At 44.1% G+C, this 24,674-nt stretch overlaps 2 protein-coding genes across 3 annotated transcripts in view; one reads left to right on the top strand and one right to left on the bottom strand.

Moving 5' to 3' along the window:
- Positions 1-6,124: 6,124 nt before the first annotated feature.
- On the bottom strand, positions 6,125-11,133 carry ZNF597 (zinc finger protein 597). 2 transcript variants are annotated; one of them, XM_058570196.1, is made up of 4 exons: positions 10,985-11,133; positions 10,730-10,815; positions 9,498-9,624; positions 6,125-7,548 (listed from the first exon to the last, which is right to left on the bottom strand). In XM_058570196.1, exons 2-4 carry the CDS (start codon positions 10,760-10,762, stop codon positions 6,434-6,436), a joined length of 1,275 nt encoding a protein of 424 aa, XP_058426179.1. In that variant the 5' UTR covers positions 10,763-10,815; positions 10,985-11,133; the 3' UTR covers positions 6,125-6,433. The 2 variants fall into 2 exon arrangements, with proteins under 2 accessions (XP_058426179.1, XP_058426178.1); XM_058570195.1 differs by having other exon boundaries at positions 11,023-11,133.
- Positions 11,134-22,088: 10,955 nt separating this feature from the next.
- The window catches only part of NAA60 (N-alpha-acetyltransferase 60, NatF catalytic subunit), a 29,522-nt gene continuing 26,936 nt past the window's right edge, over positions 22,089-24,674 (top strand). Inside the window, exon 1 of the mRNA XM_058570198.1 lies at positions 22,089-22,226. The gene's annotated coding sequence lies outside the window, so the exon portion shown is untranslated. The remainder of the gene's footprint in view (positions 22,227-24,674) is intronic.

Below are 24,674 nucleotides of genomic sequence, written 5' to 3'. Positions count from 1 at the left end.
CACTTTACTCCCAGAAGGTTCAAGTCAGTAAGATGTAGACTCAACTTGTTCAAGTCTCTTTCTCTGTTGTATTAGTTCAACACAATTCTATTTGAAATACCAACACCTGGGGCGAGCCCGGTGGCATAACGATTAACTACACGTTCCGCTTCAGTGGCCCAGGGTACACCAGCTCAGATCCTGGGCTCGGACCTACTCACTGCTCACTAAGCCATGCTGAGGTGGCGTCCCACATAGAAGCGCTACAATTCTACAACTATGTACTGGGGCTTTGGGGAGAACAAAGAAAAAGAGGAAGATTGGCAGCAGATGTTAGCGCAAGGCCAAGCTTCCTCAAAAAAAAAGAAAGAAATATAAACATCACTTTTACCTCGCTTCCTTCAAACGTGGCTTGTAGCAACTGTGCATCTTCACTAAATTATTCCTTTCAAGCCTAGAGAGCATGATAATGTTTTTATCCTGAGAACTATCTTAGTCAAGCTTTTTGCTAAATTCCTTACAGCTTCTCCGGGCCACTGTTATACCTCCTGTCTACTTGTAACTGACAGCACCAGTGCCTAGTCCCTTTCCTCCAGTCAGTCTTGTAGCTGTATCCATATAAAAGTGACAGAGCCTAAGAAGTTTCATTCTTTCAATGCACCATTTTAAGCACTTGCCATGTGCCTGGCCCCTGCCCCCAGACACATTAAACACTAGTTACATAATTACTATTCAATTACAAGCATGGTAAGTGCTATGAGGAAGGGAAAATAAAGGAGGTAGGGATGGGAGGATGTTTCAGGTAAAAGGAAAAGTATGTTCACAATTCTTGAGGAATTAAAGAGCTTGGTATATTTGATGAACTGAAAGAAAATCAGTGCAGCTGGAGAAAGAGAGTAAAGAAGGGTGCAGCTGGAGTTGGAGCTGGCAGGGAATGGTTAGAAAGGTCACATTGAAAATTTTGGGAAGCCAGAGGAAGATGTCAAGTTGGATAGTGACATGATCAGAGAACAAGAGTGATGTGAGAGGGGGTAGAGGGCTATTTCAGTCAACCCAGGCCGAGTACTGTTAGATAAGGGTGGAGACAGAGAGAGGCAGTCGGGTTTGAGAGAGATTTTTGAGGTAGAATCCACAAGACTTGATGATTGAATGGATGAGGAGCAGAGAAAGAGACAGTGTGTGTTGGTAGCATGAGCAATTGTGTGTTAAGTCGTGCCACATACTGGAGGGCAAACAGATCAGGGGCTAAAAGCATGAGTTTGGTTTTGGGCAGGTGTTTCGATGCCTCAGAGACATACAAAGGAAGATCTCTCGTAGGCACTTGAATACAGGGATCAGGAGTGCAGAGGATAGGAGAAATCTGGGCTAGACATCAAGTGGGGTCTTCGTAATCATGGAAGTGGCTAAGCTCACTTGGGGAGACCATGTACTCAGGTGAGCCCAGGGTACACTCTAAGTAACCAGAAGCATGTTAGAATACGGCCGCGAGGCACACAGAGAGCCGACGAGGAGACTGGCGCTGATTCTAGAGAGAAGATACTCTCTACCTAGGAGGGCAAGTAAGAAGCACAAAGCATGCCTTTCAACAAGGCAGACAGAGGCAGGGCGAGCCCGTAGCTTACCACTGCCAAGCGGGGTTAGGGCCGGGGAGGTAGCGCTGGGCTTCTTCTCCCATTCCCAGAATGGTCAGTGCCTAGAGTCGCGGGACGGCGATTCGGGCCGGCGTTACCCTCCCGCTGGTGCGGAGGGAGAGAGCTGAGGCGGTCCCTCGGCCAACGCTCTCGCTCTCGCCGCCTGGTTTCTGCGGAAATCCGCTCGCAGTGGGTGGTGGGGGTGGGCCGGGACTCCCGCTGAGCTCGCCGCTGGGTCCCCACCGCCCACGCACCTCAACAGTCCCGGGGGTGGCTCAGCAGCACCACCTGAAGAGTAGCGGCGGAAGTGAGCGCGCGACTTCCGTCTCTCAGCCTTGCGTGCCGCTCTAGCACGTCTCATCTCGTTGGCATTTCCGCCGGCCTACGCGGCTGGTTGCCAGGCGCGACCCGCAGAGTCTCTCCGAGGCTGCGCAAAGCCTTCTGGGAGCCCTACCCAGCTCACCCCCACCTCCCACCTTCGGCTCTAGGCCGCGACCCAGGCGGGCAATCGCCGCCCTCGTGGCCGGAGGTACCTGGCCCTGTACCGCCGCCAAGGAGCAAAGACTGGAAAGGAAATCGACGTCTAGTGCTGTCTCCCGGAGCAGCGATGTAATTTTCTTCTAAGTTCTGGGAAGCAAACGATTTTACCTCCATTATTAAATGGCTTGTTGTCATTCATTCACCCTCTCCAAAACGCAATCCCGCCAGTCTTCAAAATTCACCTCATTGCCATCCAAAACCGCTGAAGTGTAAAAAAAAAAGTTCACCTCATTGCCATCATTATAAAAAAGCATTAGATGCCAAACTGCACATCGGATAGACATAATCACTGCCTAATGAGAGTTTGCATTCTACAGCTAAGACTGATGAGAATGCACCAAAAACAGTAAAATCAAAACATTAAACAGACAAACAGTACAAGTGCATAAAACAAACATACTTCTGAGGTATCCAAAGGAACTAGAAATTGCAGCATATTCTCAGGTTTATATAAATGTATATTTATGTCATATCCCCATCCTCCCTAGACTGTTGATGCAAGGAGAGAATGTCAAAAAATAAAAGACAAAACACTAGTAGTCAGATGGGCCATGAAAAGATGGGTAATGGTCATGGTGATATCAGATCAATAGCTCTCTCAATCTACAACACTAAGATAAACATAAACACTTCCAATGAAGATCACTTAGCTACTTTTTAAACAGATGGTTATAGCAAAAGCACTTTCCTACTGAAATCCTATAGGGATAACAAGTTTAATGAACAATTCAAAATAGACTCTATTCAGGTAAACTATAACCACACATATGCAGTAAATTGGCAGATTACTTTGAGCAAAATCTTCAGTATCAGAATGTATGATATGCTGCAAGTCATCAGAACAATGCCACTTAATTATATGAGATCTCAGGAGTCAAAGACTCAAAATGGCACTTACTGTGAAATGTCCTTGCATTACTGGGCTGGTCATTTTCTGTGTTAAATGGGGAGATGTGAATAAACTATTACCTAATGCAACAAAGCTCTAAACAAAACTATTTTGAGTCCAACTCCTTCAAGAACAACAACTAAATTTCACAATTTCCTTAATGACAAAGTATAAACTGTTGACATCTGAATTCTATTGGATTAATGCTGTTTTCATCAGCGATGACTGTTACAGACCCTGATATGCTGACAATCACATTAAGGACTTGTTTGATACACATTTTCCTCACTGCATCCACAAAAACCAAGAAATTTATCAAGACTCAATTTCTTCAGTACAGAATTTTCACTCTGTATAGTGTGTCAACATCCATGCTGCAAAATGTAGCGAACCAACCATTCAAAGCAATAAACTCCTGCATTTCGTTTTTCATCCCTATGTTAACTTTTATCCAGTATTTGTTAATGCTAACATGGTAGGGTAATAATATCTCTGGGTTAATGACAATCTGTGGAATCTATCTTCTTCAGCTGACACTGTAAACAGAAGGGTAAAAAAGCTATCACCATAAAAACAGCATGGATCTCACTGACAGATACTGACCTCTTCCTTCAGTTCCTTGGGCTCAGAGCAACTTGAATCACATCCAGCAAATGTGTTTAGGTTCAGGTGCACAATAAGACAACTGAAAATATGCCTCTTTCACAGTAACTGACAGTCAGTTTTTGTGTTTTTTTTTTTAACTTTTTAATTTTTTTCTGCATACCAATCATTAACAATATTACACCGAAAAGATATTTTAATTACTCATGTGTATGTTAATGTTTTTGTAAAAGTGCTATTTTTCTAATCTCTTTTGGAGGTCTGGCATTATCTTCCAAAATTTGGAAAATAAAGAAAAAGGTAAAAGCTGAAGTTAATTAAGGAAGGAATGAAGGAAGCCTCATCTGGAAAGGTGACTTTTCATAGTGAGGTGCAGAATAGTATTGAAGCCATAAACTCTCACCTTCCCCTATACTTTCTTAGGAACAAAGGAACGGATGACAGCTTCCATCTTTATGTCAACCCAAGTCTGTCCAAGTGCCTCCTAAGATAGTCTTCCCTACTTCTTTCTGCAGCAACTTTGCTAGTAGGGGCCTCTTTCCCAATTTCATTCCCCAGCCTGCAATTCTTCATTCAGTCAACTGAAATATGAGAGCCCCTAATATGTGCTGATAAGGCACCATCCCAGCTGCTCCCACCAAAGGCAGAAGCAGGACAGCAGGGAGATAGTGCTTTCTGATATTTAGCAAAGATCATTATATCCTAGAGCTGTCTGATAAGAAATCGAACTGGAGATCATTTTTCTACACAACTCTAAGCACCTCAGACAGAGAGACTCGCTGAAGAAAAACCTACAGAAGACCTCAATTTTTTATTTAAGACCCTGAAGCCCCGGCAGACTGGTGTCCTATATCCTAAGAGTGGAGACATCAGAAACAGAGCCAAGTGTGACCTTGACATACAGAGCACAGGGTCTCAACTGTGGATCTGCCAACAAGAAACAAGACACGAACGACAAAAAGGAGAAAAGGAGTAGGTGAGCTGGGGTAGTACTATTGGTTTCTATTTTCCTTACTCACCAACAGATCTTCCGGCTTAAGAGCTTACAGCAGTAACCAGCCTCTTTTTGTACATTCAGTTCTTAATCCGCTGTTCTGCAGGAAGACCAGATCTTCCAGGTACTACTTGCCATCCAATCAGTCCTCAAAAGGCCTATTATTGCTCATGAGGTTTCCCAGTGATAATCTCATTCTAGCAAATGCTGTATTTAAATAGAATAAGACCATTCTCACATCCCAATCAAATGCCCATTTAAATGCTGTCTTGCTGACAGGTGTACAATCAATTATGCTTTAAAGAGAAATTCTATATGAATGTATATTTACAAGATTCCCTGGTTCCGTAACATTAATAACCATTCCACTTAATAATATTTTGCTCCAGTATTTATATGTAACAGCAGTATCTAAAGACCTGTATATTGTCAAGTATTTTGGTTAAACCTAACAATTTTCTATATGCATTTTTCTTTGGAGATGAGGAGAAATTTTTTTTTTTAACCAAAATCCAACTAAAACCTAACGACTATACTCTGAAGTTTGCAAACTCTGATCTGATCACAGGATGGGAGTTTGAACTTGAAGTCCTGGAGAGTCTTTCTGTTGCTTTATAACCACAAATGTACATCATGCTTGAGATAAAGCACAAAGGGAGTGAAGGGGTTCCAGGATGCACATGCACAGGGTACCTCGATGATGACCATCCTCACCCATCTCAGCCTCCCCAGCTGCTTGTGGTACTAACATGTGGTGTAAATGGCAACATATAACACAGTGTATCAGAATGCACGGCCTTTGGCATCAGAGAGACTCAAGGTTAAATGCCAGCTCCAGCACATTGCTATTGTTGTGTCTTGTGCAAGGCACTAACTTTACCCTCTATGGGCTTCACTTTCCTCATTTATGAAATGAGAATAGTCCTTTCTCTGCCTCAGATTTATTCTGAAGATTAAATTAGGTAATATACCAAAAGCATCTAACATGCTCACTAAACAATAATTACTATTATTCAAAGCAAGGCAGGTAACATGCTTCGGTAGAGACTTAAAGGTAAATCCTCTTAGAGAGGAGCAACTGTCTTTCCCTCGATCAAGTCCAGGCACCAGAAAGGGCTATAGTCAGATTGCCAAAACTCCCTGCAAATGAATCACAAAGGCCAGTGGCATCAGATCTGAGAATGGGAACTCCCCAGATACTAACCATCATCATGACACCAACTAGTACACCTGTTTGGGAACTTTTCACATGGGGAAAAAAAAAGCTCCTAAACCCCTCCAGAAATTCATGTGTAAAACAATAATAGTCTCATACAAATATTACATTTAGATAGTTACAGCAAAAAAAAAAGTATAGAACAGAAATAAAAGTAATTACTTTCCTAGATACTGTATCTGTAGAACTGGCAAAAAATAAATAAATTCTCCTCCTTCTAAAACTTACTGAGAAACCATGTAAACAAAATTAAAAGAACTCTAGCAACAACCTTCATTTTAATGAAAACTGAATTTTAAAAAAAAGTTCTATATTGTTCTCTGGCTCATACAAATGGAATCTGAACAGTAATTGAGTTACTGAGTTAGAATCCTGGCTCCGTTCACTACCTGTGACATTCATTATGTTTCCTCACTTAGAAATCATAATGCCTAAATCAAGGTTGTGATGAAAGTGAAATGATATATTTCACAGAACGTGTGTAAAGGGCTTAGCACAATGCCTGGCATGTAAAGGGTAACTGGTGCCCAGTTTTCAGTTTAGATACCAAAACCACAAGCATTAATGAAAACTTGCTATATCTACGTGGTGTTTTTTATATGGGTTCGCTGATGAGTAACGAGATGCGTATTCAACCTGAAATTTTTCCCACACATGGTACATTTAAAAGGTTCCTCTCCTGTGTGGCTCTTCTGGTGGCATGCAAGCTCTGAGCCCAAAACAAAACTTTTTGCACATGTTTTGCATTTCTGGGGCTTTTCCCCTCTATGAATACTCTGATGGGAAATAAGCTCAGAGATAAGAAGAAAAGTCATTGCACACTCAGGACATTTTAAGGGTTTGAATTTCGAGAATGAAAGCAAATTTTCCCCACAATCACTGCAGTGTTCAGAATCATCCTTGTGCCCCTTCTCAGGAAGGGCAGGGTGTGAGGGCTGCCTGAAGCATTTCACACACTGAGTGTATTGGTACTGGGTGGCTGATGTGTGCATTTTCTCATGCAAAGCAAGATTTGCTTTCTGACAAAAATATTTACCACAGTTAGTGCATTCATAAGCTTTTATGGCAGCGTGGGTTTTCTGATGCTGTGCCAATCCTGGGAGCCACATAAAACCTCTCCCACATATGCCACATGTGTACGGTTTCTCCTTCTTGTGGGTATTCATGTGCCGAGACAGATGTGAGTGCTGGCGGAAGCTGCTGCCACACTCAGCACAATGATAAGGCTTCTCACCAGTATGGATTCTCCTGTGTGTCCTCAGGTTGGCTCTATGATTGAAAATTTTCCCACAGTCACTACATTTATACTTTTTCTCTCCTGAGTGAGTTTTCTGATGCAAAACAAGGTATGAATTATCACTGAAGCTTTGGTCACATTCAGGACACTTGAATGAATTTTTGGCTTCTTCCCTGGGAAATTCAAGAATTTCAGAAAGTGCTTTGGTTCCTAAACATTGAGACAGTTCTATTAATGGGGTATGGTTTTCAATGGTAACTAAAAGGCTTATGAACCTTTTTTTGCAAGCAGAAGTTCCACCAGATATTTTCCTTTCAAGGTTTCCAACTCCATTCTCAGAGGATTCTTCTGGGTAACAGACAAGGGGTACAGCAATGGAGTACTTTTCTAGGGCAAGCTCTTCAAGTCCCATAGATTCTAGATTTACCTGCTGATTAATCTCAGTCTTGCCTTCCCCTCCTGTTGATAAAAACAAAACAAAGCAAAACATAGACAACGCCCTCAAGTGGTAGTGGGGAAGGAACAAGCTAAAGTAGTTACACTGAGGACCAGGAAACTGTAGACGGCTTATCCTATAACCTGGACACTAATAATACACAATATCAGGAGCCAGCAGGCTCTGCTGGCTTCCCAAAGGATCTAGTTCTAGGTGAGCCTGCGAGGGGAGGAAGCAGAAAATAGCTATAACTAAGTCAGCGTCCAATGGGATAGAGGAACTAACAGCCATCTTGGTAGACAATGTCTAGAGGTGGGGTTTTCCAGTTAGTCTATTTAGGTCTCAAGAGCTTTTCATCATTTAAGATCTCAAGTAACAGCAGAGCAACCACAACTGGAATAGAGATTGGGATTCACATTTATCAAGAAAGAAAAAGAGAAAGTGAGTATCTTCCTGCTAGCTGAGAAACACTCTGGTTTTTAGAAATAGTTTTATTTTCATCAGAAGAGTTCTCCAAAATTTCTTTACCTCTTACCAAGGGAAGATCAAGGTAGAGCTGCTACCCATACTACAGGCAAATAATAACCAGTATCACTGCTAGAATGGCTGACAAAACTCAGGCCTGCCAAAAAGCATTACTTTTTAATATTTTTCCAAAAATTCTTAATTTATAAAGCCAATATATCAATACCAAAAGGGTCTTTCCTTCCAAAGAAGCAGCCTTTTGCTTGCCTCAGCTCACTGCTTGAAAGGGTTTCTGGGCTACAGTGCAGTGTGTGGAATCCAAACGGTACCCAGTGGTTTTGCTGATTTGAGGAGAACAAGTTCGGGGATGCCAAGGTGGCTAGAATTTGACAGCAAAATACCAGAGAAGAGGCAGGTGCCCAGGTAGAGAGCTCTGGGCATCTAGATGGGGTTCTCTTAAGACTTTAGCTGAGTACTAATCTGTAAGTGCATGTGAGGAAACTACCCCAGGCCAGGGAAAGAACCACCAAAAAGGAGTAGACAGAACACTCTCCAGAGTTCACATAATAGTTCAATAGTTCATGTTCCCACCAGCCAAAGTGGAAAGACTCCCTAACACGTATTGGGCAGTATCCTCAGAAAGACAGTGCCTTAGCAGCAGGCCAAATCAGCCCTAAACTAAAGGTTGCTCTGAACACACCCTAACAAAGCAAAAAGCAAGCCTTGAAAGGATCATATTGATCCCAAGTAACTTAAATGCATCCCACAACAAAGTCCAAAAAAATTTTTTAAAATACAACAAAAATCAGCATCCAACAACAAAAAATTCACAATGTCCAACATCCAATCAAAAATTATTTAGGCATATAAAGAGGCAGAAAAATATGACCCATAACTAAGAGCAAAATCAATCAACAGAAACAGACCCTGAAATGACGCAGATGCTAAAACTAGTAGAAAGAATGTTAGAATAGCTGTTATAAATATACTTCATATGTTCAAGAAGGTAGAGGAAAACATGAACATGATGAGAAGAGAAGTGGAAAATATTAAATATGAGTTATGGGATACTTCCAATAGTCAACCCTAGTCAGGGATAAGATCTACTCAGGTATAGGAACATTTCTGCATATAGCTCTCCTTAGGTGAGAAAGGTGTAGCACCCCCTTTAGAGTTAATCAATTTCTAATCTTTAGCACACGATAGTAACCTGTACTAATGGGGTTTTTGTAAGTAAAATTGTGAATTGACTATAACAAATATTTGCGAAGATTACCAGGTACTGCCATGTCCCATGCAAAACTAGTGCTGTACTAAACAGGATTTTTGTCTTTTAAAAATCATCTCATCCTTTGAAATGATTCTCACATGCAACTCTCAGGCAACTTCTTATCATATCCACATAAATCACCCCGGGGCCGGCCCATACTAACATATGGATGGGACATGAAATCCTAATCCTAGAACTGACCAAAGTTCCAAAATGCAAGAAAAACAACTGCCTTACCTATCAAGGCCATATCCTCGAAACTCTCCTGTGTGGTGTCTCTGCTGAGGGACCTCTGGGCAGGGTGCAGACTCACACACTCCTCTTGAGAAAAATACACAGCCAGATCCTCAAACAGCACTGGTCCCTGAAACAACATGAGAGTCCATCTCAGGACAAGAGGCCCGAAGGCCACCCCCTCACTCAGTCTAGGAAGGCCAAGAAAAGCCAGAAACATCAGATGCAAGGGAGAAGAGGGCTTGGTATAAAAGGTTCCCAAGTGCTGGGCATGGGGTATAAATGGGTTCTAAGAGATGGTGGTGAGGATTGGGAAGGAGGGAGTAAAAATGGACATCATTTTTGAGGCAGTAGTATAAGGACCAAGACAGCAAACTGTGAGAAGTTCTAGAAGAGACTACTAGAAAAGATGAGGGAACAACTCTTGAGGAGGGAAAACATTAAGTAACGATACTCTAAGGGAAAGGAGAAGACTGAGCAGCCTAGGAAAAAACATGAAAGGGATAGGGGTTCCAGTGTTCTCCCAACATCCTTCCCCTTGCTAGTCCCTCTCCTTCTTCCCCATGACAATCATTGCTAAGTTCAATGTAGCATCACATCCAGGCTTATTCCTTCTTCCCTAAGTTTACCAGTCCTATAAATCAACAGAACTTTGGTGTGATTAAGAATCACCTGGGGCGTTTGTTTGTTTGTTTGTTTTTGTGTTTGTTAAACATGTGTGGAATGAAGCCTAGGAATCTGCAAATTTGAGCAGCATTCCAGAAAGACAATTTGAGGTAGTCTGTTACAGCCTTCTCCAATGGGCCCTGCTCCCAGTTGGCGGTTCTAAAAAAAGATTTTTTTTTTTAATTTTTATTTATTTTTTCCCCAAAGCCCCAGTAGATAGTTATATATCATAGCCACACATCCTTCTAGTTGCTGTACGTGGGACGCGGCCATGAGGCGGGAGAAGCAGTGCGTCGTGCGTCAGTGCAGACCGGGGATCCCAACCTGGGCCACCAGTAGCGCAGCCCACGCACTTAACCATTAAGCCACAGGGCCGGCCCCTGAAAAAAGAATTTGATAAACCATTTCTCCTATGCGTTTGGAAAGAAGAGAGCTTGGTGAAAGCGCTATTTGGGGATCAGCCATTGCATCACGACGGGTATGCCTAACCCTCTTCCAAAGGAGAAGGATAAGCAGAAGTGGAAAAATAGCGATCGGAACTTGGACTGAGAAAAGGGACCTGGTCTCACCTGGGCCCCCATTGTTGGGAGGGTGGACGCCATCTCGGTGGGTGGGAGTGCCTTCTTCAAGTCGTCACAGGGACTTCAGGACAGAGCTGGCAGGGGAAAGAATAGTCATTGAAAAGGCCAATTCAGCTGCAAAGCTCCTTCACGCACCCCCAGGCTTCCTCGATTCCCCAACCCCTTTAAGACCTGAGCCAATGGCTCTTCTGCCCGGCCCAGCTTCGCAAGGGCCGACTCCCGGGCCGGCCGGGTCCCACTTACCGCCCCGGGACTAATGATCTTAGAAAGCCTCCTGCTACCTGAGCAGAAGCAACAGAAAGCGATGCCCGACCGAGATTCGACACCGAGAACCGCGGGCACGGAGAGTCTCCCACGCTCCCACGTTCCCCTAAGCTGGACCTGCCGGGAAAGCCACCGGAAGCGGCGCGCCCCCATGCTTTACGCAACCCTGCCCTGTGATTGGCCAGCTTGATCCCGGTGGGGGCGGTCCCTCTCGTGTGTTGACAAATAGAATTCCCTTAACGGAAGACTGATGGCTCACCGGGCATACTGGGAGATGAAGTTTTCCCTCAATTTCTCCAAGCAAGTATTTCCGGTTCCGCTGCCTGGGTCTCCCTGGTGAGCTCCGTGTCCTCTGGCGCTATGCAGTGGAGCATTCGGGTGACCCCGGCGCGTAATGTTTCAGGGAAGAAGAAAAGCAGAAAAGTCGGAGAGACTCTGGAACCGAAAAGAGTAGCAGTACCGAAATGTGGATTCGGCCGGCGGTGCCATGTGGGCCTGAAACTTGGGTCCGGCCGGGGTGAGGTGAATGGTCCAGGCGTGCGTACGCTGTGTCTTGAGCGGACTTGTGGGTCCGTGGCATGTAAAGAGGTGTCTTCTGCGTGGACAAAGTTCAGATGCACGTAGGCCGGGTTAATGGCCTCCGACCGAGTGTATTCTAGGGGCACTATGCCTCGCGGCTGCATTCCAATCGAGCCAGATCAGGCTCAGAGCCACAGCGGACCTCAAGCGGGAGTAGAGCCGTCGGTTTGCTTCGCTGGACGTTGTATGCCTCCTAATACCTCACATTCGACATAACCCATTGTCACGTATTTTCCACTTTACTGACGCTGGGTACCGTGGTGTAGGGATTTGGAATTAGAAAATTGAGCTCCTTCCCAAGCTCTGCCACTAACTGCTTGGGTCATTTTGGGCAATATACAACTTTGCTTTCCTCAGCTGCAAAGAGCTCAGAATGCCTCTCCTCAGAGGATAGTTTCAAAGAATTTGTCAGTTTACAGAGGTGTTTGTTTGAAAAAACAAGGATGATAGATACCTAAATAGAAAATTCTGAGTAAGTCTATATATTCTTATTCTAGTGCCATGCATGTGGCTGTACCTAAAAGGTTACTCAAGGAATGGTTGCATGGTTATTGAAACAATATTCTCAGAGTTGACAAAATAAGTAGTGGGATTTGGTGGAATATCAGATAGGATAGTTTCAGCTGCAAGTAACAGAAAACCTAACAAAATGTTGTTCAAAGGTGGGGCAGTTACAGGTTAGTTAATTCAGTGGCTCAATGACACCATTCAAGTCCCAATGCTTCCATATTTCTCCTCTGCCATCCTTAGTACATTGGTGAATGTGACAATGGAATCCACATAATACATGCAGACATGCATTGTGTTATGTACCCATCCTAAAACAGTCATTATTAAGAGTAAAAAGACTACCTATCATGATTGGTTTTGGCCCATCGTTATTCACCCCCTGACACTGGAGGAAGGACTCAGCCTCCCCTGACCATCCACCTGCATAAAATCAGGGCTCTGTTGGAAAAGAAAATGAAGGAAGTAGAACAGATGTCAGATAGGTAACTAACAGTATCTGCTGCAAGTGACATCTGTGGACAGCTAGCTAAGAGCTAGGCCCTGTGGGAATGAGTCACAAAAGAGTGACTTGGAGGGGGTCCCTGGAGGAAGGAAAAAGGTGCTGAAAGGACAGGTAGAAGAAGGATAAGGACAAACTTCCCTACAGGCTAGACCAGTTCAAAGCATATATGTTGAAGAAGAGCTAACAGCTTGGTACATGGAGGGCTAAATCAAAAGCATGTTAATCCTCAAGTCATGTGCTGTTCAAGTAGTCATCTTTCCCCTCTTCTTTGTGCTTGTATTTAATGGTATTCTTATTTCAGGGATGTCTCATTTGGGGCTCAGATTCTCCTGATTCGGGGTTTTGGCCCTTTCATCAAGAACAAGAGGATCTCATGGCCCTTTCCTTTAAACTCTGTTCTCAGTATTACAAAGCGATAAACAGAGTTTCCAATGACTAGAAATGAAGCTTGTGGTATTAACTCTATGGATAACTGGAGAGAGAGGGTTATCCCTGATATGGGAGAGGACACAAAATCTTCCCTAGACCTAACCACCAAAACTAAACAAGTAGATCAAGAAAGAAGCTTGAAAGCTCGATCTTGCTAAAAGTAAACAGATGAGATACAAAGTCTATGATAGATCAAGATTGAAAGTATAAGACTGAATTATGTGCCTAACTTGATTTTTTTTAAATAAGAGATGCTTGACTATATATGCATTATATGTTCATGAGACAGATTTTAACATCAAAAATGAAAAATCCTTCTGCCATAATGTTTTGACAAGTTTCTTCACTTCAGCCTTTAACATATCAATCATAATCATAATCATAATCTGTATGTATTGAAATTCTTTCTATAGCCAAACATCTGCTTTTTCTCTGAAGATCACATCTTTTTTTAAATTAAAAATAACTGTTTATTATTACAAAAGCAGAATATGTGCATTTTAGAAAGTTAGAGAATACAGTTAAGAAAAAAATTAGAAAATAAAAGCGCCACATTCTTATCACCCAGAGATTACCACTGTTTACTCTTTAATATTATGTATTTAGTACTATGTTTATGATCCGCAGTTGGTTGAATCCACGGATGTGGAACCCACATATGCTGAGGGCCAACTAAGGGACTTGAGCACGTGCAGATTTTGGTATCCTCGGGGAGGAGCGGGGTCCTGGAACCAATGCCCCACGGTTACCAAGGGGCGACTATATATATTTTCCTTGGGAATTTTGAATATGATTTCCAGAATGAATTGTTCACTAGGTTTTGTGTTTTTAACATTCCCAGACGGTACTGCTTTTTGGGGTCCATTACTTAAAAATAAGTATGTCTCTGGTTTTTATAGCCTTTAGTGTATCTATCCTTCATGAGATGTCATTACTGAAGAGAACTTGGTAGGGTCTTCTCACGGTGCACCGAAGAAGTCTAGATAAGCAAGATTATCTTTTTAAAATATCTTTTTAAAAGCAAGAGGCTTTTCTCACAGGTACCCAGAATGCCTGACTGAGAAGTTAGAAAACTGGGTTCACTAGTATCCAGTCTCTAATTGAGGGAACAATTGCTGCAGCTCATGCCTACAGGTTTTACTTTTATTAAGAAAAAGAGGCTCTCCTGATTTTGAAGCTAGGACCACTTCTAGCCGTGTGGGAGTTCCTTCATCAGAAAGAAGCTCAGGACTCTAAAATGTACCTCCACAACATTAATCCCATTACGAGAAAGCAGCATTGCTCGTGTTGACTCCAGCAGAATTCTTTTTCAGTCACTGAGGTCAGAGATGCTTCCAAAGAAAGGTTCTGGACCTACTAATACTGATTACAGAATAGAGTAGAAGCCACAACGAGAGACTCCTGGAGAGTAACAAGATCCACAGAGAATGCAGGTTAGGCACAATGAGGATGGAGAAGATACGATGGGTTGGATAGTAGGTTAGAGGACTACATGCTTAGATAATTTTCCCCCCAAAGGGCTCATCAAATTGAGAGTTCTGAGGTCAGGGGTTTAATTGTCTGAGACAACTGGCCTAGGAGTTAAAGAGACGGCCTGGCAGGAGTGAAGTGATGGCCTTGCTTCTTTCTCCCCTGCAGCCTGCGGAGAGGCTGTACCGGAAGGAACGAGGCACTGAGCCAGCCAGAGTGGGGAGAAAAGTTCCAGGGAGTAAGTCAAAGCCCACTGTGTCCTGCTGTGGATGATGTGCTCATAGTCAGTGGAAACCTACTCAAATGAAACCCATTTTATTAGTCAATACTGTTCTTAATTATTACTACCGAATGATAGAGGGGGGTTAGTGAAACAAATGCTTTTATTTTACTGGTAGGTGGGTAAATGAATATATTCTTTTGTAAAGTAATTTGTCCCTATTGTATGCATCGTGAGGTTTAAAGGTATTCCTATCATTTGACCCTGTAAATCTAATTCTAAAAATCTGTATGTATTAATTGGGCATCTAATTTCACTAACTATACAAAGAGACCCAAAATAACATTGGCTTAAACAAATAGAAATCTATTTTTCTCTCACATATAATCCAAGCTAGTATGACAGCTGCGCTCTGGAAAGTTGTTGGGGTCCAGGCTACTTCTGCTTTGTGCTCCACTATCGTTGGGTGTTTTCTTTCACGTCTCTAGTCCAGTATGGCTCACTACACACGTACACTGCAGTCAGAAGAAAGGGGAAAAGAAGACTAGGAAGCATAGTATTTTTTCTGGGTAACCCACGTCCAGCTAAAAAGCACAAGTGCTATTACAATGAGAAAGAAGGAGAAAGTAGACACTGGGGACAGCTGGCAATAAGTGCCGTGTTATCCTAAGGAAATATGTTGAAAATGGAAAAACATGAATGGAAAGACATGAAGATGTTAATTGCAGAATTATTTACAATAGAGAAAAAATGGAAATGACCTAATATCTAAATATTTTTCCTCTTCCTTAGGAAGAAATATTGCAGCCATTTGAGATGATATTTATAAGGAGTTTTTAATAACATGAGGAAATGTTTCCATTATAAATTTAAAAATGAGATACAAAATTATATATAAAGTACCATCATAATTATTTAAAATGTCCTGAAAAGAGCAGTAAGGAAACACACTAATATTGAGTGATCATCTTTGGACAAAGAACGAAGGGTAATTTTTTTCTTCTTTATACTTTTATGTATTTTTCTTATTTGTTACAGTGAGTATGTATTACTTGCATAATTAGCAGAGTAATTAAGCCCGGGCTCTGGAATTAAACTGCCTGGGTTGAAAATTGCTCCTAACACCTTAACAGCAATAATATCTTGAGTTAATTATTTAACCTTTCTAAGCCTCAGTTTCCATATCTGCAAAATAGAAATAATGATTGCAACTACCTCATGAGATGGTTGGGATGATTAGATGAGTAATATATGTTAAGCAACACTTAGCATAAATATAATTGAGAGGATTTTTAACTAAAATTATTATATATCAATGCTTTAGCAATCAGATACATCAGTGTAGTCCACATAGAGCCTCCTGTCATGAAGTGTTTCCCAAGAACTTGGAAGAGGAGAATAAGGCTGAATTTTGAGAATTAAACTGGGAAAATGGAGACGAAATCAGGTTTCTGTAGAAATAAGAAGTTACCTTAAACAAGCTCTGGAAAGGTAATTACGTGTGATTTATGGATCTGAAAAGGAATGTGTTTACAGAGAGGCCTAGTCTGAATGGAGCCAAGAGAAAGAAGAGTCAGCAGGAGCCTGGCTGCCCTTCCAGTACTGCTCAGACACAAGGAGTGTTGGACTTGTGGCACAAGCATTCCTGACACTAGAGGAGGGCCTGGTGTGTGACACCGGGGCGTGAGTAGAAAATCTCTCTTCAGGGCCCGCCCAGTTGCGCAAGCAGTTAAGTGCGCACACTCCACTGCGGCGGCCCGGGGTTCGCCAGTTCGGATCCCAGGCGCTCACCGACACACTGCTTGGCAAGCCATGCTGTGGTGGCGTCCCATATAAAGTGGAGGAAGATGGGCACAGATGTTAGCCCAGGGCCAGTCTTCCTCAGCAAAAAGAGGAGGATTGGCAGATGTTAGCACAGGGCTGATCTCCTCACAAAAAAAAAAAAAAGAAAAATCTCTCTTCAGACTCTGTTTCCCTTCCTCTGATACCAAGACTTTCTTGGACACCAAGAACTTTCTGGTTAGCAATCTAGCTTCCCAGGAACACTAATAGAGGAAGAGGTGCCTGGAGTGGGGATATGAGTATTCCAGTGATTTTAACTATAAACAAGTAAACCAGCATTTGGTTTAAGCCTCAGTCTTTTGTGAGTCTGACCAGGAAGCCCAGTCTCAGGGTACACGAACAATATTAATTGGAGAACCAGACCCTCCCAATGTACTGCCCTGACCCTCTGAGACCAGGCGAAGTGGCCACATGGTTGTCCTCTGCCACCTCTGTCTTGGTTCTAATTGAATCAAGCAGTATCATCCTTGGTGATACAACTTACACCCTTACATCATTTTACACCAAAGGGAATTTCTTTGGAAGAAAAATATTCCTGGTTGTACTGGTTTTTGATCCATGTAAATATTAATAAACCCTTCAGAACCATGAGTCGGAATAATCCACTGCACCTCAAGCCACTCTCATGGAGCCTTTGTGCCCTCCTGGAATGCTCTCAGGGTAGTCCAGAGTCCTCTCAGGTGGAGCAGATGCTGGTTAACAAGCTGACTGTCTACAGGGCTTGCCATGAAGTGGCTTTGGGACCCTGGGAAAAATGTTTTTGGAGTCTGCCTGGAAAGGCTGCTTATGGAAACTCAGCTGTCCTCCTGAGTGAGTCAGGAAGGTTGTGATCCAAGAGATAGCATCATTGCTTTGAATGATGAACCTGTTCATTTGTTTCTTGGCTTTCATCCTTCCTGGTGGGCACTCAGGGCTGCCCCTGGGGAGAGAAGCTTCATTCTGCATGCTATAAAGGTCTTGGGTGGATGTTTCATCATCTGTAAAATGGAGACAATACCTACCTTTCAGGGTCACTGGGAAAGTAAATGAGGACATTCAGGAAGGACTGTAATGCAGTGCATAGCATATAGCAGACGCTTAGCAAATATGCGTTCACTCATTCCATTCTCAAAGTCCCGTTGTCCTGTGTACGTGCCTCTGCTGAAATCTTTATCAAACCGTCTTGTAATCACACATCTTTTCAAAGGCAGAGGATGTATCTCAGTCACCATTTGTACCCACAGCTCTTGGTACAGTGCCCAGCTTTCTTGAAGTGAGGGAAGAAGTAAGGAAAAGACTCCAATATCCAAGCTTGGCCCTCATCTCACTCACACTGCTTTTTATTTATGAAACTATCATATTGCTTGTTCACGTAAATAAGATTTTTGAGAGGATACCAAGATACTGGTAACAGTCGTTACCTGAAGAACTCTGGCACTCCAAGTCAGAGGGAAACTAACTTTTCACCATATATCCTCTTGTTCTGCTTTTAAAAATTTACCGTGGGCATGCATACTTCTAAAAACATGTTTATGTCAGAAAATCCCCCCAAGTTAAACCAAAATCAAAATATCATGTTAGGAACATCTGTAAAAATCATATAAAGAAGTATAAATGGTTAATAAAAATAGGAAAAAGTGATCAAACTTACTAAGAAATACACATTAAAACAATGAGATTTTTTTCACCTAGATTACTGAGAGATAAGGATGATAATACCCCATATTGGTGAGGATGTGTGGGAAAGGAGCCTTCTCACTCTTGGTGTAAGAATAAACTGGTAAAATCTTTCTGGCAGGCAGCGTGGGGTTTGTTTCCAAATTGAAAATGAGGTCAATTAAAAATAATTTCAGCCGACATTCTGGGACTTTTTCATAAGAAAATAATCTGCGAAGTGTGCAGGCTTCTGTATAAGGTTGTAGGTTGCAATACTGTTTATAACCTGAATGTCTGGGTATTGGTGGGAAAACCTGATGACCAGCCCCTGCTATCCCTCCTCCCAACCTCATTCCATCTACTGATAGAGAGGTGAGTAGGGCCATGGGGGCGAGGGGTCACCCAGGGTTGGTGTAAGAGAGAAGTACCTGACTTTGTTCCTCTGTGGGCTGGAAGAGAGCCTGGAGACCAGAGAGGAGAGGTGAAAATTTAAATGCCTTAATTTCTGGAGAGATCTTGGCCTTGGAGACTCATGGACTGCAGAGAACATTAATTCTTATTTGTTACAGTATGTATTACTTCCATAATTAGCAGAGTAATTAAGCCAGGGCTCTGGAAGGGCAGAGCCTGCCCATGTAGATGGTAGCTTCCTTTGCTGCTTTATCTCCAAGGCTGGGAGAGAGTTTTGCAGCTGAGGAGACAGGAATTGAGAGCTTTCCTTAAAGTACTCCATGGAGGACTGCCTCTGGTTGGAAGCTTGGAATGTGGCTAGACTACACAAGTAGAGACTGCTGACTCTCCCCACTGGTAGTGCCACTAGGAATGTCTCTGCTTGACCCATGGCCAAAAAGTGAAGAGTCATGAATAGGCAAGAGAAAAATAATAATAAGCCTAAAGTGACCTTGCAGCCAGAGGAAGGAGGAGCAGGCAGAACTCTGAGAATAGGCAGCTCCTGGTGAAACAGAACTTCTGGAGAAGAAAGATGACAGCTTTACCCAAATACAACGACTGGAGGAGATTTGATTACAGCAAAACTTTCTGGAACAGAAAAGTGTGTTTTTGTTTTGTTTCATTTTTTAATTTAAGTTCAGTAAATTAATTGAAGAAGAGGATGCTCATCACAAAGCCAGCCGTCTGTTAGATCAAGTGGAAGAAATATCTCAAAACATATCAAAAACAGAGAAAAAGAAACCAGGAAGGCAGTGACTCAGCGGACCAAGAGTACTGAGCTTGGTGCTGATTAGACGTTTCTGAACCAATCCCTGTGCTCAGGAGATGCCCCCTTCCACTTACTGGGTTATCTGAGCCAATCACTGAGCCAAGGGACAATGGGCTGACCTTAATTGATTAAATCAATTAGGGACCTTTTTTGGGGGGGGGGACACCACACACACAATGGGAGAGGCTGAGATGTTCTTTTTAAGAGGGCAACTACCTTGAATATCCGTTGTAGTCACACACGGTACCTGACTGAAACAATTGTCCTGAGGATGAATAAGATCCTGTGTACGTGCATCCAAGGCACATAGTAAGCCCTACAAAAATAGTTATCATTATTATTTTCTCATTTGTGTTTAAAAAAAGTGTTTTTAAAGTTTGAATGGACATATATGCCCTTCTCAGTTTTGACAGTTCATCTTAAAGGGCTGTACATAGACCCTGGAATCAGCAGAATGTTGTTCCTCTGTCATCACCTAGGAAGTGCTTCTGAACTTTAATGTGCATATAAATCACCTAGGGATCCTGTGGAATGCAGATTCTTAGTTAAATTCAAATTCTGATTCAGTCTATCTGGGTGAGTGAAGCACGAGGTTCTGCATTTTTAGCAAGCTCCTGGGTGATGCTGGTGCTCCTGGACCACAGACTACAATTTGAGTAGCAAGGACCTAGGTAGAATTTTGCCTCTCCTGTGTGATTGAAGGGGCTTACCACTGCATCCATGTGCCATGGATGGGAACATGGGGAAAGGGGAGAGGGAGGACGAAGAAAGCAAGCAATTTCCTCTTTTTAACCTCATCTTTTTATTTTAAAAACTTCAAACCTTCTGAATGTTTGAGAGAATAATGCAGTAAACACCTTCACCTAGCTTCATCAGTTGTTAACATTTAAGCAATTTTCTTCTAAGGACATGACACAGAAATTGCCTACATCGCTTTCGCTCTTGCCCATTAGTAAAAACTTAGGCATATAGCCTCACCTTGCAAGGGAACTAAGGAAGACAAGCCTAGCTTGACAGCTATTTGCCTGCTATAGGGAGTGGGATTCTGTTACTACAAGAAGATGTGATAAAGCAGTTATTTAAAAAAAGGAGAAGGCTGAGGACAAGAAGAAAAATTAGAAAAAGGAGGAGAGGAGGAAGGTGTGGGACAATGGACACTAGGGGACAATTAGCCACCTCTGACACACTGACTGGCCAAGTCTTGTAACCAGTTGTTCTCTTCAACATGGATTCTGGAAAGATTGAAACTAAATTTGCAGTCCATCTCTAGAAAGTATGTAGGACTTCAAAGTATACATTTTACACACCCACCTCACTCTTGACTGTCCTACCCTCATTTCTCTTGCCATATTGTATGGATCTTTCTAATCAATCTTAAATCTTTTTTTGCAACGAGTTTAATTACAAATAATTTAATAATGACACACTAAATATATTGTGTAGACTGCTCAAAATGTTCTGAATGGGCCCAAACACGGTTTACCACAGCATCTTTGCTTACAATAGCATGTTTGCAGTACTTAAACCTGTAACTCTATAGAGTTGTAAATAGTATTATATTGATTTTCATTTTGTGCAAATGATTTTTCAGCCTTTTTTAACAAATAGGAACTTACAGAAACTGTTATAAAAAAGGAAATATAAATACAGGTTGCTTTACACAAATCAGGTTTCCACCAGCCACTGCACATCACATTATGTACACAATAGATTATCCTTATTTTATATCGCCTTGTTACACTACTGTTGATCTATTTATACCAATTACCTTTAAAACTTCTGATCTTTTCAGGTAACTTTTCCTTGTCAAAATGTTATTCAAAAGAATACGCTTTTAACATTTCTAAGATAGTCTTATTTAGACTGTTTTAATCTGTAATAAAGTTTATTCTCTTGGATATGAATTAAATCCTTTTAGCGTTGATCATTTTGGCCTTTGGCTGTAAGCAGGTCTTTATCCATCCTTTGGCTATGTGGACCATTGTAAGTTATTTGAAAGCAGAGAGTAAACTGCTGCTTTAAAGTTAACATCAGATTTTTCTCAACATGGGTTCCCTAGTAACAAAATTTGAGTTAGACCATGTGACATAAACCCTTCTGCAACTTAAGGGCAACTGACCCCTGCCCACAGGGGTCAACCCTCAGCGACAACCCTCAACTGTCTTTCTGCCAAGCCGGGTGGTGCTGCCCGCCAGCTCGGGGTGGATCACTCAATCACGCTTCCCTGGCTCGACACTAGGACAAGCCCAAGCCCCAGACCCAAACGAGGGGAGTGCTGGCCGAGAACTGGAGGGCTGTGAGCGACGCCCGTCTCTGGGAGCCCGCCGTCTGCGCGTGCGGCGCTCAGCCGAGCCCAAAGAACCCGAGCCGGCCGGCTCCCACCCGGGGCCGCGCCACCCGCGTCCACGCCCGCAGGCTCGGGGGCGCTCAGGGGCTGGCCCGCCTTGACTCGGCGCCTCCGGCGGCTCTCAGAGGCTCGATGGCCCCAGCAGAAGCGCTCCCACTCCCATCGCCAGGGTCGCCGGCTCTCTGCGGCCCGGCTCCGCGCGCAGCCTGCCCGCTCCTAAGATGGCGGCGTCGGCGTCAGGAGGCGGTGCCCCACGTGGGGGCCGGTGGCCAATGGGCTTCCGGCCTGCACCTCCGGCCCGGCGCGGGAGGCGGAAGTGCCGCGGGCCACCGCCTCCGTCCGGGCTGCGGCCCCTGCCGGTTATATAACTCGTTGTGGGCTCCGCGCGGCCTCGGTTCCCGGCTCCCAGCGACCCCAGGATGCGCTGAGCCCCACGACGCCGTCCGCTGCCGCCGGCTCCCGCCCGAGGTGAGGTCACCCGGCTCGGGCCTGCGGTGAGGGCGCCGGGCCCGGCCGGGCACCGGGGTCGGGAGGGCGGAGGGCGCAGCTCGGGCCAGGGCGGGCAGGGGGGCTCGGGGGCCGGGCCGGGGGCGCAGGGGCGAAGCGGCCCTGGCGGGGCGCGGGACGGCCCGTCCGGTCGAGGGAGGGCGGGGCGCGGCCCACGCCAGCCGGTGCCCGGACCTCTCCGCGGGGCTTCAGGCCGGCCAGGGACTCGCGCCTGCCGGGGGTGAGGGGGGCAGCGGCCCTAGACCCCGGAGTGCGGAGGGCGCGGGTCTCAGCGTTTGGGGGGAGCCGGCACTTCTGCCTGGGGCACCTCAGTGCCAGGCCCCAGGAGGAGTTGGTGGGGAATTTGCAGCCAGAGGGCAGCGTGCCCCTCGCTACCCGCCGGGTCTCGCTCGGGGTTAAGGATCTGGCCTTTTCTCGGTTCAGCGATTCGCCGCCGCCTCTCCCGGCCTGGCCTCGGGTTTGGTACTTGTTGCACGGATTGTGGTTATCAGCCAACTTGTTTGCCCGCCGGTGAACTCCTGAAAGCCGGGGGCTCTGTCTTGGTCGTCTCCACGTCTTACGCCTTCAGCTGTACCTTTTGGTATTACGACAAATCAATTCCTTATGTTTCTGGTAGTTTACAGACTGACCATGCAGACCCGACAACTTTGACCCACTCGGCCGAATTGGGCACTTCCCAAGGAATAGAGGGAATCTGTAGCTTCTGTGGTTTGTCCCCCTGGGAAAGTTTTCAGGGAGGCTGTGGGCCTTCTCTGGACCACCTGCAACAAATATCTGTGTGCCGAGTAGGTGAGGGAGCCCAGGACCTGGAGATGAGGCAAGGAGTCACTCTGCAATAAATGTGGACATTAGCTGGTTCATTGATCTGTTTTCACTTGCCAAGTCCTTGAGCCTTATGATATTGTTACTCGTTTGTCCTGAAGGAAAAGGATAACAGCCCCGCATGTTAGTTCCCTGTGGTACCAGGAGTGGTTATTAATCGGAGTGTCAGAATTGGAGGGAACGTTGTGGGTTGCTGATGTTTTACCAGAGCACTGAAGGCAGAAACCCTCCAGTTAATGCTTAACTGACTGAACCCGGAAACTTATGTGACTCCTGGCCATCTATAGAGATACCACAGTCCCTCTAGTACTTTGTGATGTAGAGATATGTTTTAGAAGTTCTTTGGCCAATAGTACTGGCCTGCAAGGCAGGAAGAGAGGGAGTCTTGAACAGCATTGAATTAAAGGGGCTGAAGCAAAAACATGTATCTTCTCTCTCTCTCTCCCTCTCCCTCTGTCCCTCTCTCTCTCTCCCTCTCTCTCTCACACACATACACACACACACACCCTGAATTGCTTTAAGCTCAGTTAGAGAAGATGGGATTAAAGACTAGAAGAAACTCAAAGGTCGCTGGAATATGAGTCCCAGTCATCTTTCCAAATGGACAGATCAGTCATGGCAGTGCACATAGGTCTTCATCTCTCCTATTCTAGGATTTTGTAGCCATCAGAATTAATGTGCAAATTGGCTCTTTGAGAATGCAGTGTGCCTGAGCTCCTTCTCTGTTGGGCCATGGTTTGCTGAGTTCCATCCCGCTGAGTTTTCAGACATGCTGGATTTCTGTGAGGGCAGTTAAAACCTGTAAGTAACGAAGTCAAGGCATAGTCTGGTGTCAACAAGCCAGAATAAAAAAATACAGACACTTATTTAAAAGGTCTGAGTGTGTCCTATCTTGAGCCTCTCCCAGTTGTAACTTGCAGTGACTTTGTCACCATGTTTATTTTAACCACACCCACTCATAGACTTCAGATATGACTTGTTGAAGTTGCTTAGCAACAGCGTGCCTCTGTCTGGGTTGGAAGGAAATTTCTGGATGTTAGAAGATTTGAGAAATAAAAGATACTTAGACCTGAAAGGAGACTGAGAAGGGTGATGCTGTCATTGCTGACTGGGTGCTGTGTCCTGGAGACTGTCTGAGCCTCAGTGTACCTGTTAGCAGCAGTGTGGCTTCTGGAAGGCTGAGATGTGTTTAGACCAGGTTAATACAGCATTGTTACATTGCAGCAGCAACAGGGAACACAATGTGGAGAGGAATCCTCAGAGCTTGGAATTCAGGACAGTGTATGTCTTTGCTCTGCTAAAATAGCCCAGAAGTGCCACTTTGTTGGTGACAGCTCTCCTACCTGAATAGAAAGCTGGCGGCTTATCAGGCAATGTCTTCTCTTAAGTGGCGGCTTCTCCATTTCTAGATCTTATGTCTCTCATTTCTTTTTCTTTTTCTTTTTTTTTTTTATTGTGAGGAAGATCAACCCTGAGCTAACATCCATGCCAATCCTCCTCTTTTTGCCCAGGAAGACTGGCCCTGAGCTAACATCCATGCCCATTTTCCTCCACTTTATGTGGGACGCCGCCACAGCATGCCGACAA

The sequence above is a fragment of the Diceros bicornis genome, chromosome 26 (genome assembly GCF_020826845.1).
Source record: "Diceros bicornis minor isolate mBicDic1 chromosome 26, mDicBic1.mat.cur, whole genome shotgun sequence".
Taxonomy (NCBI): Eukaryota; Metazoa; Chordata; class Mammalia; order Perissodactyla; family Rhinocerotidae; genus Diceros; species Diceros bicornis.
This window is presented reverse-complemented; position numbering and strand designations above follow the sequence as displayed.

Coding starts and splice junctions, on each gene's coding strand:
- ZNF597 (XM_058570196.1), bottom strand. CDS start 10,762: ATGGCGTCCACCCTCCCAACAATGGGGGCCCAG. Junction 9,625..10,729: donor TCCCAACAATGGGGGCCCAG/GTGAGACCAGGT, acceptor ATGTTGTTTCAG/GGACCAGTGCTGTTTGAGGA. Junction 7,549..9,497: donor CGAGGATATGGCCTTGATAG/GTAAGGCAGTTG, acceptor TTTTATCAACAG/GAGGGGAAGGCAAGACTGAG.